Source organism: Brassica napus (genome assembly GCF_020379485.1).
Source record: "Brassica napus cultivar Da-Ae chromosome C7 unlocalized genomic scaffold, Da-Ae chrC07_Random_2, whole genome shotgun sequence".
In the NCBI taxonomy this organism is placed as follows: Eukaryota; Viridiplantae; Streptophyta; class Magnoliopsida; order Brassicales; family Brassicaceae; genus Brassica; species Brassica napus.
In genome coordinates, this window is record NW_026014330.1 from 39,598 (window position 1) to 53,355 (window position 13,758).

The 13,758-nt window shown below is 42.1% G+C and overlaps 1 protein-coding gene across 1 annotated transcript; it reads right to left on the minus strand.

The window, feature by feature from the left end:
- Positions 1-7,615: 7,615 nt before the first annotated feature.
- On the minus strand, positions 7,616-8,137 carry LOC106421736. Its single transcript, XM_013862568.2, has one exon. It carries the CDS (start codon positions 8,135-8,137, stop codon positions 7,616-7,618), a length of 522 nt encoding a protein of 173 aa, XP_013718022.1.
- Between the last annotated feature and the right edge of the window lie 5,621 nt (positions 8,138-13,758).

The following is a 13,758-nucleotide window of genomic DNA, read 5'->3' on the forward strand; positions in this document are numbered from 1 at the left end:
TTACATATATGATCTACTAGTGCATTTCGAAGTAAAAATAGTTCTCCTCATTTTTAATTTGTAGATTAGAGATAAAAATTATTCAAATCAGAAGATATTAATACTTGTAAATACATTAGATCAGAATAAGAAAGTAAAAGAGATACATAAAATATTACTAAAAGACTAACTTTTATCGATGATATTAGTACTAATGAATATAAGAACAAGAAAAAATTGTACGAAAAGACATCATCAACAACAAAACAACAACCATCTTCAATTATACAAAAACAAATTGGACAATATTTGGAAATTTTAAAGGTTCCGGATCAACTTACCTGACTATTAGTGTTGTTGTAATATTTAAATATGTGTAATAGTTATGTCTTCATGTAATTTTTTAAAAGTTTTTTTGTTAAGTTTCTTTTGTATATTTTTGTTATCTAAATATTTCAAATCTTCTTTTAAAGTTTTATTTAATTTTATGTGTAAACTTAAATTTTGTAAACAAAACTTAAAATATTTATGAGATATAATTTTTATAAGGATTAAAATAATAAACAAAAAAATTTATGAATTATAAATGTGATGTGTAATTGTAGGGACCAAAATACAAATAAAAATATGAAACTTCAAATTCGAAGTTTTGAGTAGTGAAACTTCAAATATAGAGTTTCACTCCTCAAAACTTCAAATTTGAAGTTTTGAAGTTCATTTTTGGAAAGGAAAAAACTTCATATTTGAAGTTATAGAGTGTCTTTTGGAGATGCTCTTAGGGATCGAATTCACAGGGAGCTAAGACACACAATAGATCTATCTAGTTATGTAGTTAAGCTAGACAAGTAGGTTTAAAAGCAGTAAATAGCAGGGGTGAACAAGTAATTGTTCGATTGATTGATTGGGGGTTTTAAGACAGATATGGAAAGTGTTAGACTTAGGGTTTCTATTCAGACAATCATGATTATAATGATATAGATACTAAGCATGTATGGATATTCTAGAACTCAAACAATAAGAATATTCGATCAACTTTCGAATTTGACACTATCTATCACCGGATCTAGGACCTCATCTGTCGCTTGTTGGTCCTGAGAAAGTGTCGATCGATTCCAACAACGGGGTATCGATCGATACACCTTTCAGCCCGTCGATCGATGCAACTAGTGAGTTGTCGATCGATGAACCTTCCAGGGAGCGTTATCGCGCGGGTTTGACGTGTTCACTAGGTTTAACTAAATCAGCTTTTGCTTGTTTCTAGCAATCTTATCACAAGTTAAACTAATTAGACAGAGAACCAAAATTCCGCTTGCGCCCTACTATCTATAGGCAAGGTCCTAGCTAGATACTCTAGAACACAGGCGTTAAGAACAGTTTAATTGATTCATATCCTAACACTTAGCAATTCTATATTTAGGGCTAATCTCTCATGAATATTTGAACCCTAAATCTAACAAAGAGAACTACTCAGATATGGCTAAGCAATTCATAACAATAAGATATAAAAATTTCATAGATAGAATAGAGTAAAAAATTGGAGTTCCGATCACATATCTCTGAGGAGTTCTTGGATCTTCTCTCCAACCCTAAGACTCTAAGTATTATTTTTGAAAATTAGAAAGTATAGAAAAGCGTGTGTTGCCTAGAATAATGGCAGAGCACATAAATATTAGGTTAAAACTCTTCAGTGGTAATCCGGTAATTCTTATGGGACTTGGGCTTAAAGCCGGCTGGAATCCATTCTGGCTTCTGCGCGCTTCGCTGTCGATCAACAACACAGAGTGTGTGTCGATCGATTATTGCCTTCGCCCATCGATCGCTAGGCTGGTCGATGGTTAGCTACGGGGCTTTATCATTTTATCTCCATAATGCACCAAAATCACAATTTTCCTCCAAATCACTCCAAAACCTGAAAGCATACTAAAAAGACTCCAAAACAACTGATGTATTTAAAAACACCTATATACCATGGCTAAAAATGGGTAAAATCCATGGTATATCAACACCTCCGGACTTACTCTTTTGCTTGTCCTCAAGCAAAACAACAAGCAGTCTCTCTGGAAGCGGTTTGAAAACAGCAGGGACTCACATAATTTAAGAACTTTAGAAATACTTTCTATGCAATATCCTAGTTTAGCAACCAATTCCATTCATCCAGCAACTTAACTAATCATGTCTGACAAACTCATTTACTGACCTCATTTAATACATCTAAATAAAAAGTGTATGCTTTACCCTGGGAGTATCGATCACTGAACAAGTGGAATCAACTTAAACAAGTATCTGGAACTAAAGGTAACCTTTTCCTGGTTCCCTTTCTCTCTTCTCCCTTCTTTGAATCCGATTTTTTTGGGCAAAGTTGTAGGCGAATAGTGGGGTCATCGATATTGTATCTACCCATCGCTTCCAAAAAATGTATGATCATTCCTTTGAATTAGAATAGTGGGGTCATAGGTAACGTACCTACCCCTCTACATCTTAGAAAATCATTTCAATCTTTTGTAAATATATATACATGCCAAAGAGAGGTGGAAGGAAAACCAGGGACACTAAGTCTAATACCTTCCAGACTTACAGGAGGATTCCGATCTAATGAATACCAAGTCCCAAGACAAGAAAGTTAAGCTCAATTAGGTTGGAGGTCAGCTTGGTTCTTTCAAACGTTCTCAGTAAGTGTGAACAATTGGTAGGATGATCCACTTTAGCATCTATACAATCTTCAGTCAGTAAATCTAAGAATGGTGCTAAAGAGTGGTTAGATAAGTAAAGAAAATTGTAAAAATTCATTGTCCCCTTCTTGACTCAATAAAAACTTTTGAAATCTTTTATAAAACTCAGAGTAAACTAATATCAGTAAACCTCCCCCCCCCCAGACTTAAATTACACTGCCCAGTGTGTATTCAGTCGGAGTTTGGTGAAAACATAAATCATAAGGACAATTTGTAACAAGGAGTACGATATACCTGAGCGCGGATGTTGCTGTCGATTGATACATGGAAGTGTCTATCGATCGTTTCTGGTGTTGTGATGTCGATTGGGTCTCATCAGTCGATGGCAAGTAACGGCTCCATGGTTCTCTTTTTGGTTTTTTCTGGTTTTTCGATTTTTTTTGTTGTTTATTTAGACCTGAAATAAAGGTAAAAACGAAAATAAATAACTAGTATAAATTAAAACTATAAGAAGTTACCTAGTAGTGGGATGCCTCCCACTCAACGCTTTGTTATAGTCATTTAGCTTGACTTTTGAGGTTGTTTGTGTCTAGTAATGATCAAATTGACCACTTGGTTGTACGCAAGTGTCCACTTCGTCTTTGATCATCTGGAACCAAGTGCCAATGAAGTTTCTTATGGCCTCATCTCCTCTGGTCCACTGATTCTTTAATCTTTCCCTAGCAACCCCACTTGCATTCATCCTATGCTGAAGATTCCCAATGCTGCGATGTTGAATTCCAAGTCTGGCATATGTGGATTCTGAGATGTCCTTCGGCTCTTGGTAGACATCTTATTTCCGCAAGTCTTGAGAGAAAGTGATCTCATCAAGCAAATCCTGTAGTGACTTCTCGGTATCCAGATTGTTTTGTAATGCTGCATAGTCGCCGTCGATCGATGGTTGATTCCTTCTCTCGATCGATGGTGACGGTTCTGCTTGAGAATCGAGTTGTCTCTGAATCGTGTCCATCTCCTGTCTCAAAGCGTCCAAGCGTGTGGTCAAGAAATCTACACTATCACGTAATGGGTAGTACAGACCATCAAGCCGACAGGTGAATTATTGTAGCCTATCTTCGAATGATGTGAGTCGAGCGTCGATCGATGCTTGGATGTGGGCGTCGATCGATGTTTGAGCGTGAGCGGATCAATGTTGATCTTCCTGCACCAACTAAATGTTGTTTCTGAAGCATGGTTATGTCATGCTTTATCTCATCCGTGCGTGTAGTTAACCAGTTGATAATGTTGTCGGACGGGTAGTAGATGTCATCGAGCCTCTTCGAATGATAATCATATGAAGTTCTGATGGCTCTGTAGATCTCTGCTACTAACTCGTCAATTTCTGCTTTGTTGTAGATGTCTTGCTCTGGCACGGACGGTATATATGCCTTTGTGTTCTCCCAACGAGGTTTCCTCTTCCTGTTCGGTTGAAGTGTGCTTCGTGTGGATTCGAACTGACCATCGATCGATGGTGCTGTTGCATCATCGATCGATGGTGGATCCTCTGATCTTTTCTTCGGAATGAAGAAGTTACTGCATCCATTCATGAGGAATGGTTTCAGCTATGTCCTCCTTGGATATGTGGAGAATGTGTCCATCCATTGCTCTTGCTTGGCCTTCTGGATCACCCAAAATACCAAATTCATCCAGATTTAGATAACCATAATATATATTATCTTTGACTTGTACCTCAAGATTTGGTGTTTGACGATCGTCAATCGATGGCTTGATGTCGCTGTAGATCGATGTTGACGTCGCAGATGCAAGCGATGTAGGGAGAAGTCCTCTTGTAACACCCCCGAACCGTTTTAGACATCGGTCAGTCAACCGGGCAACAATCAAACAAGAACATGCCCGAACGACCTTTCTCTGCCAAGTCCGGAAGTGTTACGACGGGTTGAGAATAGACGTTCCAAGTCACAAAACATAATTCTGTAACCCAGAGTATCCATTCAAAACTCGTGTCCTCTAATCTTTGGCCCGAGGCTTTACAACCCGTACCGAATCATAGAGTTGTGTTAGGTTGGAATAACCTAATATCAGATTCAACACGTCGCGAATATAAAACATACTTTATTTCATATATATAAAACATGAAGTTCACAAGCCCAAAATATTATACATAAGGTCCATGGACGCAGCCGAAAGTAAAACATACATTCATATATCTTGAAAACGAGTCTTTAGCAAAAGATGTCCAATCTACACCAGCTCCTACAGTTCCGCGAGCGCTATGGTCCTTTCTACTGGTCACATGCAAAAGGATGTGAGGAATGAGTGAACTAGTTTCACTCAGTGAGCCAGGGTTCCCTATCTAACATATACAACTACCCGTCAATCTAAACCCCACCCCAAACACAAGCAAGACGAGTAGTTCAACAACCATATTCAAAGCTTAAATGATTAAGTAGTAAACAATTAAACCATAATAAATTAAAACACTCTTTATGAGTGTCACATCAATCAACCATATATATATATATACTCCTAGGGCCCAACAGAATCATTCTTCCTCCACATAAGGGACACCGGCAATCCCTTCACTATTACACCACACAGGCGTAGGCGCTAGGGAATCGCCCGGTCATGGTCCTCAATCGGAATCGCCGTGCCCCGGTCCTCTATCGGACTCGCCGGGGGCTGTCACATCCACGTGTGACACTCGGCCTTGGTGATCAAGCCAAGTTAAACCGAGCCCACCACTTTCTGGACCACGAACGGCTTAGTGGTACCATTTGAGGAAGCAATGACCTGCAAACTACTACTAGAACCACCACGAGGTTCTCACACAACTGTACCAACACGAGGTACACACCATAACAACATATAATAATCACACAATCACAATAATCCGGGTGCTTAGACTAGTCTTGCTATCCACTTAGCCAAGATATTGTCTCAAGCCTCAGATCCACAAACTGACACCTAGACCGGTCCGGCTATCCTAGCTCGGAAGCCGTCTTCAATGTCAGGAACCTGCATTAAAAATTCGTTAACAATCAATTAACTGTGACTCACAGTGATTAACCGATGTGGCTTGACTTTCTGATTTGGATGTTGACCAAACCCTTTTTATTCCATCCAAACTTTGTCTTGGTACCGTGATGTTAATCCCCAAAACACAACCTCAATGTCTTGAATGAACTGGTCTGGACAGATCAGAACTTGGAAAGAACCTTCTTTCTCTTCTGGACAGTCTTTCAGAACTTCCCGGCAGTTTATTGGTCTTCGAAAATGTCTATACTTCTAAAGCATCTCACTTCTTTCTGTCTCTCTCTCTCTCTCTCTCTATGCCACGTTTTGGAGTGTCCTTGGTGTGTCTGAATGAGCAAAAATGAACCAAGGTATCTTGGTATATATAGAAGTTGCCGGCCAATAACAATGAGCCACCCGATCGCATGTGTGTCGTCCTGCATGCTTCCGGTCGCATACGTGGCGACACATGGGCGTCCACATGCCATGTTGCATGCTCTCTAGCCATGCCAGAAGACACCTCCACATCCACTTGCCCTTCAGCATGTTTGGTGTTCATGCATCGCGACACACGGGCCTCTGCATGACGGTTCGCATGCGCAGATCGCAGGTACTGCAACACCAAGTGCTTCTGTGTGTCAAGCTGCATGGAACTGCTTCATGCACGTTTACACCTCCTTCTTGTGTTGACACTCAGCAGGTTAAATGGTTGACACCACGTCCTGATCCCTTAGATCAAGCCACCTCGAGGTTCTCACACAACAGTACCAACACGAGGTACACACCATAACAACATATAATAATCACACAATCACAATAATCAGGGTGCTTAGACTAGTCTTGCTATCCACTTAGCCAAGACATCGTCTCAAGCCTCAGATCCACAAACTGACACCTAGACCAGTCCGGCTATCCTAGCTCGGAAGCCGTCTCCGATGTCAGGAACCTGCATTAAAAATTCATTAACAATCAATTAACTGTGACTCACAGTGATTAACCGATGTGGTTTGACTTTCTGATTCCGGATGTTGACCTAACCTTTTTTATTCCCTCCAAATCTTTGTCTTGGTACCGTGATGTTAATCCCCAAAACCCAACCTCAATGTCTTGAATGAACTGGTCTGGACAGATCAGAACTTGGAAAGAACCTTCTTTCTCTTCTGGACAGTCTTTCGGAACTTCCCGGCAGTTTATCGGTCTTAGAAAATGTCTATACTTCTAAAGCATCTCAATCCTTTCTCTCTCTCTCTCTAAGCCACGTTTTTTAGTGTCCTTGGTGTGTCTGAATGAGCAAAAATGAACCAAGGTAGCTGGGTATATATAGAAGTTGCCGGCCAATAAGAATGAGCCACCCGATCGCATGTGTGTCATCCTGCATGCTTCTGGTCGCATGCGTGGCGACACATGGGCATCCACATGCCATGTTTCATGCTCTCTAGCCATGCCAGAAGACACCTCCATGTCCACTTGCCCTTCAGCATGTTTGGTGTTCATGCATCGCGACACACGGGCCTCTGCATGTCGGTTCGCATGGGCAGATCGCAGGTACTGCGACACCACGTGCTTCTGTGTGTCAAGCTGCATGGAACTGCTTCATGCACGTCTACACCTCCTTCTTGTGTTGACACTCAGCAGGTTAAATGGTTGACACCACGTCCTGATCCCTTAGATCAAGCCACCTCGAGCTTCTCGGTCGATTTGCGCGATTTCGGCCCTTCTGGTGAATTTTCGTCCAGCGATCAATCCCGAATATTTTTCCGCTCCTGTTCTGATGAGCTAAATATTTTTAATAAACTCCAGACTAACCTTAACTTTGAGGATAAAAATTTTCCTAGCGTTCGGTTTCCCCGAGAAATTCCATAAAAACGAAATCAGGGTTTTTTTTTTTTTTTTTTTTTTTTTTTTTAAGACGGGGTATTACATCCTCCTCCCCTTATTAGAATTCGTCCCCGAATTCTCTATGGATCCGGTGATCCCCCTTCTTCCATTACTACATCTTCATGGAAGAACTCTGGATGCAACGCTTTGAATCTTGGTTCATCCTCCCAGGTCACAACTACACGGTTCCGCTTACCCCAGAAAACTTGGACTTGAGAAATATCTCGATTCTTCAATCTTCGTATCCGACGTTCACCTATTCGAATTGGTACCTCTGGATAAGTGAGGATTGTTTGCAGATTTTCGATTTTCTCTGTCTCAATAGCGTTGGGATCATGAACATGTTTCCGCAGCATTGATACGTGAAATACCCGATGTATTTGCATCTCTTCAGGTAGGTTGAGGCGGTAAGCAACATCTCCGATTCGTCCTTCAATCTGGTAAGGCCAAATGAATCTAACAGCTAGTTTCCCGACCTTCCCGAATCTCTTCTTTCCTTTCTGACCTGACACTTTCAGATAAACCCAATCACCAATATTAAACACCACTTCTCGCCTTGATTGATCGGCGTACTTCTTTTGTCTATCCTGCGCTTTCTTCATATTGGTTTGAATGATCTCCAACTTTTTTCATTGTCTCTTCTACAATTCCGGGTCCAAACTCTCTTCTTTCTCCAACTTCGGTCCAGCATAAAGGTGTTTTGCATGGCCTCCCATAAAGCGCCTCATATGGCGCCATACCTATGCTAGAGTGAAAGCTGTTGTTGTAGGAGAATTCGACTAATGGTAAATTATTTTCCTAGCTTCCCGCCCAATCCAATATACACATCCGCATCATATCCTCTATGGTGCGAATGGTTCTTTCGGTTTGGCCATCCGTCTCGGGATGATACACGATGCTTATGAATAACTTAGTTCCCACTGCTTCTTGTAACGCCTTCCAAAAATTTGAGGTGAATCTAGGATCTCGATCGGAGACTATATTTGTTGGCACACCATGCAACCTCAAAATTTGGTCCACATACATCTCTGCCAATACTTCTACCTTATCAGTTTCCTTCATCGGTAACAAGTACGCCACATTCGTAAGCCTGTCGACAATCACCCATATTGCGTTATTTGATCTACCTCGAGCCGGAGGTAACCCAGTGATGAAATCCATGGATATGGAATCCCATTTCCACTGAGGTACTGGTAAGCTTTGTAACAATCCTCCTGGAATCTGATGCTCGACTTTGACTTGTTGACAAGTTTGACATTGAGCCACCCATCGTGCCACTAATTTCTTCATTCCTGGCCAATGATAATACCTTCGGATATCTCGATACATTTTCGTACTCCCGGGGTGGATACTGAGTAACGAATGATGCGCCGACTTCAAAATCTCATCTCGTAGCCCTTCTCCTTGTGGTACTGAAATTCTCCCATTAAGTAATAGTGTACCATCTGACGCCATATGATAGCCACTTGGGTTTGGACCTTCTTGACACTTGACTTCCTCAATAATTCTCTTTAACTTTTCATCACGTTGTTGCTCCTGTCTGATCCGTGCGAGTAAACCGCCTGGTTTACTGCATGCATGCCTAATGCCTCACTTGGCTCTCCTTCAATTGCCCATAAAGTCATCAACTTAAGTTCATTCGATAACGCTTCCACTTCCTTTCCAACATCGGACGCCAACTTTCTACGACTTAGTGCATCTGCGACTACATTAGCTTTGCCTGGATGATATTGAATCTTCAGGTCGTAATCCGCCACAAACTCCATCCATCGCCTTTGTCGGAGGTTCAGATCAAGCTGCGTGAACAAATACTTGAGACTCTTATGATCTGTGAATACTTCCACGACTTCTCCATATAAGTAGGATCTCCAAATCCTTAACGCAAACACCACTGCCGCCATTTCTAAGTCGTGTGTTGGGTAGTTCTCTTCATGTTTCCTGAGTTGCCTTGATGCATAAGCAATTACTTTGCCTTCCTGCATCAACACACAACCCAACCCAACCCTAGAAGCATCTGCGTACACAGTGTAAGGTTTACCTTGTTCAGGTAATGCCAATACCGGTGTTGTGGTCAAAGCTTTCTTCAGTCTCTGAAATGCTTCCTCCGTTTCTTTTCCCCAAATGAACGGAACTCCTTTTCCAGTCAACTTCGTCAGGGGCTTAGCGATCGAAGAAAAGTTCTTGACGAACTTTCGATAATACCCGGCTAACCCGAGGAAACTTCTTACCTCGGTTACCGTTGATGGCCTTTGCCATTCCTCGATGGCTTTCACCTTTTCCGAATCTACGGAAACTCCTTCTCCAGACACTCGGTGCACCAAGAACCCGATCTCTCTTTTCCAGAAAGAACACTTGCTGAACTTGGCATACAGCTTCTGGTTTCTTAACCGTTCCAATACTAGCTTCAAGTGTGCTTTGTGCTCTACCTCTGTCTTGGAATATATTAAAATGTCATCGATGAAAATTATCACGAACTTGTCGAGATAATCGTGGAAGACTTCATTCATCAATCTCATGAAGGCCGCCGGTGCGCTAGTAAGGCCAAAAGGCATTACTACGAACTCGTATTGTCCATAACGAGTTCTAAACGCAGTCTTCATGACATCACCTTCTGAAATTGGAATCTGATGATAACCCGACGCCAAATCGATCTTTGAAAACCAACTTGCTCCCCTTAGCTGATCCAACAACTCGTCAATCCTCGGAAGAGGATACTTATCTTTGATGGTGATATTGTTGATTCCTCGATAATCAGCCGCATGCTACCATCCTTCTTCTTGACAAATAAGACCGGAGCTCCCCATGGTGAAGAGCTAGGGCTTATGAAACCTTTCTCCATTAAATCTTCAAGCTGTTTCTTCAACTCTGCTAACTCTGCAGGTGCCATGCGGTAGGGAGTCTTTCCTATCGGCTTCGCTTCAGGTTCCAAGTTAATTGTGAAAGAGTTACTCCGAGATGGAGGTAACTCTTTCAACGCTGCAAACACATCCTCGAACTCTTGTACTACCGCAATATCCGTAATTCCAACTCCATTGCTTGCGGGTCCTTCACTAGTAGTTACTGTTATCAGATACGCTTCTCCATCCTTAAACAAATCTTCCACTCTCAAGGCAGCTACTAAAGACACAGACTTGCTTGGACTGATCCCGTAGAACACTACTTGTCGTTGCCCGTTCTCCTTGAACAAAATACGACCTTTTCCACAATCTGATTGTGCCCGATAGCCTGATAACCAATTCATGCCCAAGATAACTTCATATCCTTTTAAGGGCACCACCAACAAATTTGCCAAGAACATCTTCTTGCAAATGACTAACGGAACTCTTTTGAGGCATTCTTTTGCTTGGAGGGTTTGGTCTCCGGGAGTCATTACAACCACATCCATCCTGTCAATCACAAATGATCCCATAAACTCGGCAGCTACCTCAGGGGTCACAAAACTATGTGTTGCCCCGGAGTCGAACAATACATGTGTGGGACGCCCCGCAACATGTAAAGTTCCTGCCACAACATCAATATATATCAACAACATAATAAATATCCAATAGAAATTAACCAATCCATCACAAGCAATCACACAACACAAAGTCAAATTAGTAAGGTTAAAGAACCCAAATACCTGTGATGGGAGCCTTAGATGGGCCTGGAGGGTTAGTATCCTCTAGTTCTAAAGCGTAAACTCTACCTCCTATAGCTTGCCTTTTTGGCGCTGGTGCGATTGCAGGTAGAGCTGGAGGAGGATGGACAGTGATTGGCGTAGCTGGGATAGGACGGTTGACGCTGCACTGGGTAGAGATGTGCCCTTTCTTTCCACCCGTGAAACATGTAGGATTGTAGGAGTTTGACTGAAAGGATCCAGGTTTCTTCCCGTAGCATTCACTTGACTTATGGTCTATCTTGCCACAGTTAAAGCATTTCCCTGTGAACAGAGATCGTCGACTTGGCCCTCCCGATTCCTTTTCCTTATCTTTACCCTTAAAAGATCTTTGGTTTCCACCATACTTTCCTTCTTGATGCTGCTTGGATTTCTTAGTTGCCGCCTTCTCAGCTTCCAATCCAATCTCCACATTCACAGCCTTTTCCACTAGCTCGGTGAGACTCTCATAGTTCCCTACTGCCAGTCTATTTTCTAACTCTGGTTTTAGACCAAACATAAAGTTAGATATCATGGTTTCTTCATCATCTTGTCCTTGCAGCACATGTCGTCACAGTCGCATGAACTCAGATTCATATTCTCTAACTGTCTTGTCTCCTTGTACTAGGTTAGAAAACTGACGTTGAAGCCTTCGCTTGGACTCCGGGGTGAAATACTTGCGTTCAAATTCTTTTTTGAATGCCGCCCAAGTGGTGACCAGATGTCCTACTTGGCGATCCCTACTCTCCCACCATTCTGCCGCGTCTTTGTCTAAGTAACACACCGCCATCTTCTTTTTAGACTCCTCGGAACACGTCAGGGTCTCAAAAATTTTCTCCATAGTTTGAAGCCACTGGTTCGCTTCAAATGGATCTGTCCCTCCTTCAAAATGTGGTGTCGTCATATTCTTCATGGCAGTTATCAACGGTAATATCGGTGTAGCCACTGTAGGTTGTGGTGGCATGAGTGGTTGAGGCTGCACTTGAGGTTGTTGTAGTGACCTTGCTATCACGTCATGAAGCATCTTCAAAGTGTGCTCCATTCCTTCTCCTTTTAGTGGTTGATCATGAACTTCTGGTTCAATAGGGTTGTTCCGACTTATTGGTCTTGGTCCCTGGACACTTGACTCGCTATCATCTGTTTCTAGTCTTCCCCTTAACGTACGGTTTGGTGGAAAGTTTTCTTCTGGTAGTATCTCTTGATCATGTCCAAACAGATTGTTGTTTCTTCCTACATTTTCTTCACTGGATCCTTGGTTGGTGTGCGCCAGTGTTTGCACCCTTCCCTCGGATTCATATCCCAGTCCTCTTCTTCTTGAGACTCTTTCTGTACCCAACATCCAATCATGTCCTCCTTCACTCCTTCCCCTTCTTGCCATCTGCAATCCACAAATAGGAAATTTCCTATTAAGAATACTAATTAAAACGGAACTCTGCTGGTTTCCTAACACATCTTTTGCGACACATTTGACTCGATAAAAACACGGAAAGTACGTGATTGACCGCATGATCTAAACCATGCTCTGATACCACCTCTGTAACACCCCCGAACCGTTTTAGACATCGGTCAGTCAACCGGGCAACAATCAAACAAGAACATGCCCGAACGACCTTCCTCTGCCAAGTCCGGAAGTGTTACGACGGGTTGAGAATAGACGTTCCAAGTCACAAAACATAATTCTATAACCCAGAGTATCCATTCAAAACTCGTGTCCTCTAATCTTTGGTCCGAGGCTTTGCAACTCGTACCGAATCATAGAGTTGTGTTAGGTTGGACTAACCTAATATCAGATTCAACACGTCGCGAATATAAAACATACTTTATTTCATATATATAAAACATGAAGTTCACAAGCCCAAAATATTATACATAGGGTCCATGGACGCAGCCGAAAGTAAAACATACATTCATATATCTTGAAAACGAGTCTTTAGCAAAAGATGTCCAATCTACACCAGCTCCTACAGTTCCGCGAGCGCTATGGTCCTTTCTACTGGTCACCTGCAAAAGGATGTGAGGAATGAGTGAACTAGTTTCACTCAGTGAGCCAGGGTTCCCTATCTAACATATACAACTACCCATCATTCTAAACCCCACCCCAAACACAAGCAAGACGAGTAGTTCAACAACCATATTCAAAGCTTAAATGATTAAGCAGTAAACAATTAAACCATAATAAAATAAAACACTCTTTGAGTGTCACATCAATCAACCATATATATATATACTCCTAGGGCCCAACAGAATCATTCTTCCTCCACGTAAGGGACACCGGCAATCCCTTCACTATTACACCACACAGGCGTAGGCGCTCGGGAATCGCCCGGTCACGGTTCTCAATCGGAATTGCCGTGCCCCGGTCCTCTATCGGACTCGCCGGGGGCTGTCACATCCACGTGTGACACTCGGCCTTGGTGATCAAGCCAAGTTAAACCGAGCCCACCACTTTCCGGACCACGAACGGCTTAGTGGTACCATTTGAGGAAGCAATGACTTGCAAACTACTACTAGAACCACCACGAGGTTCTCACACAACAGTACCAACACGAGGTACACACCATAACAACATATAATAATCACACAATCACA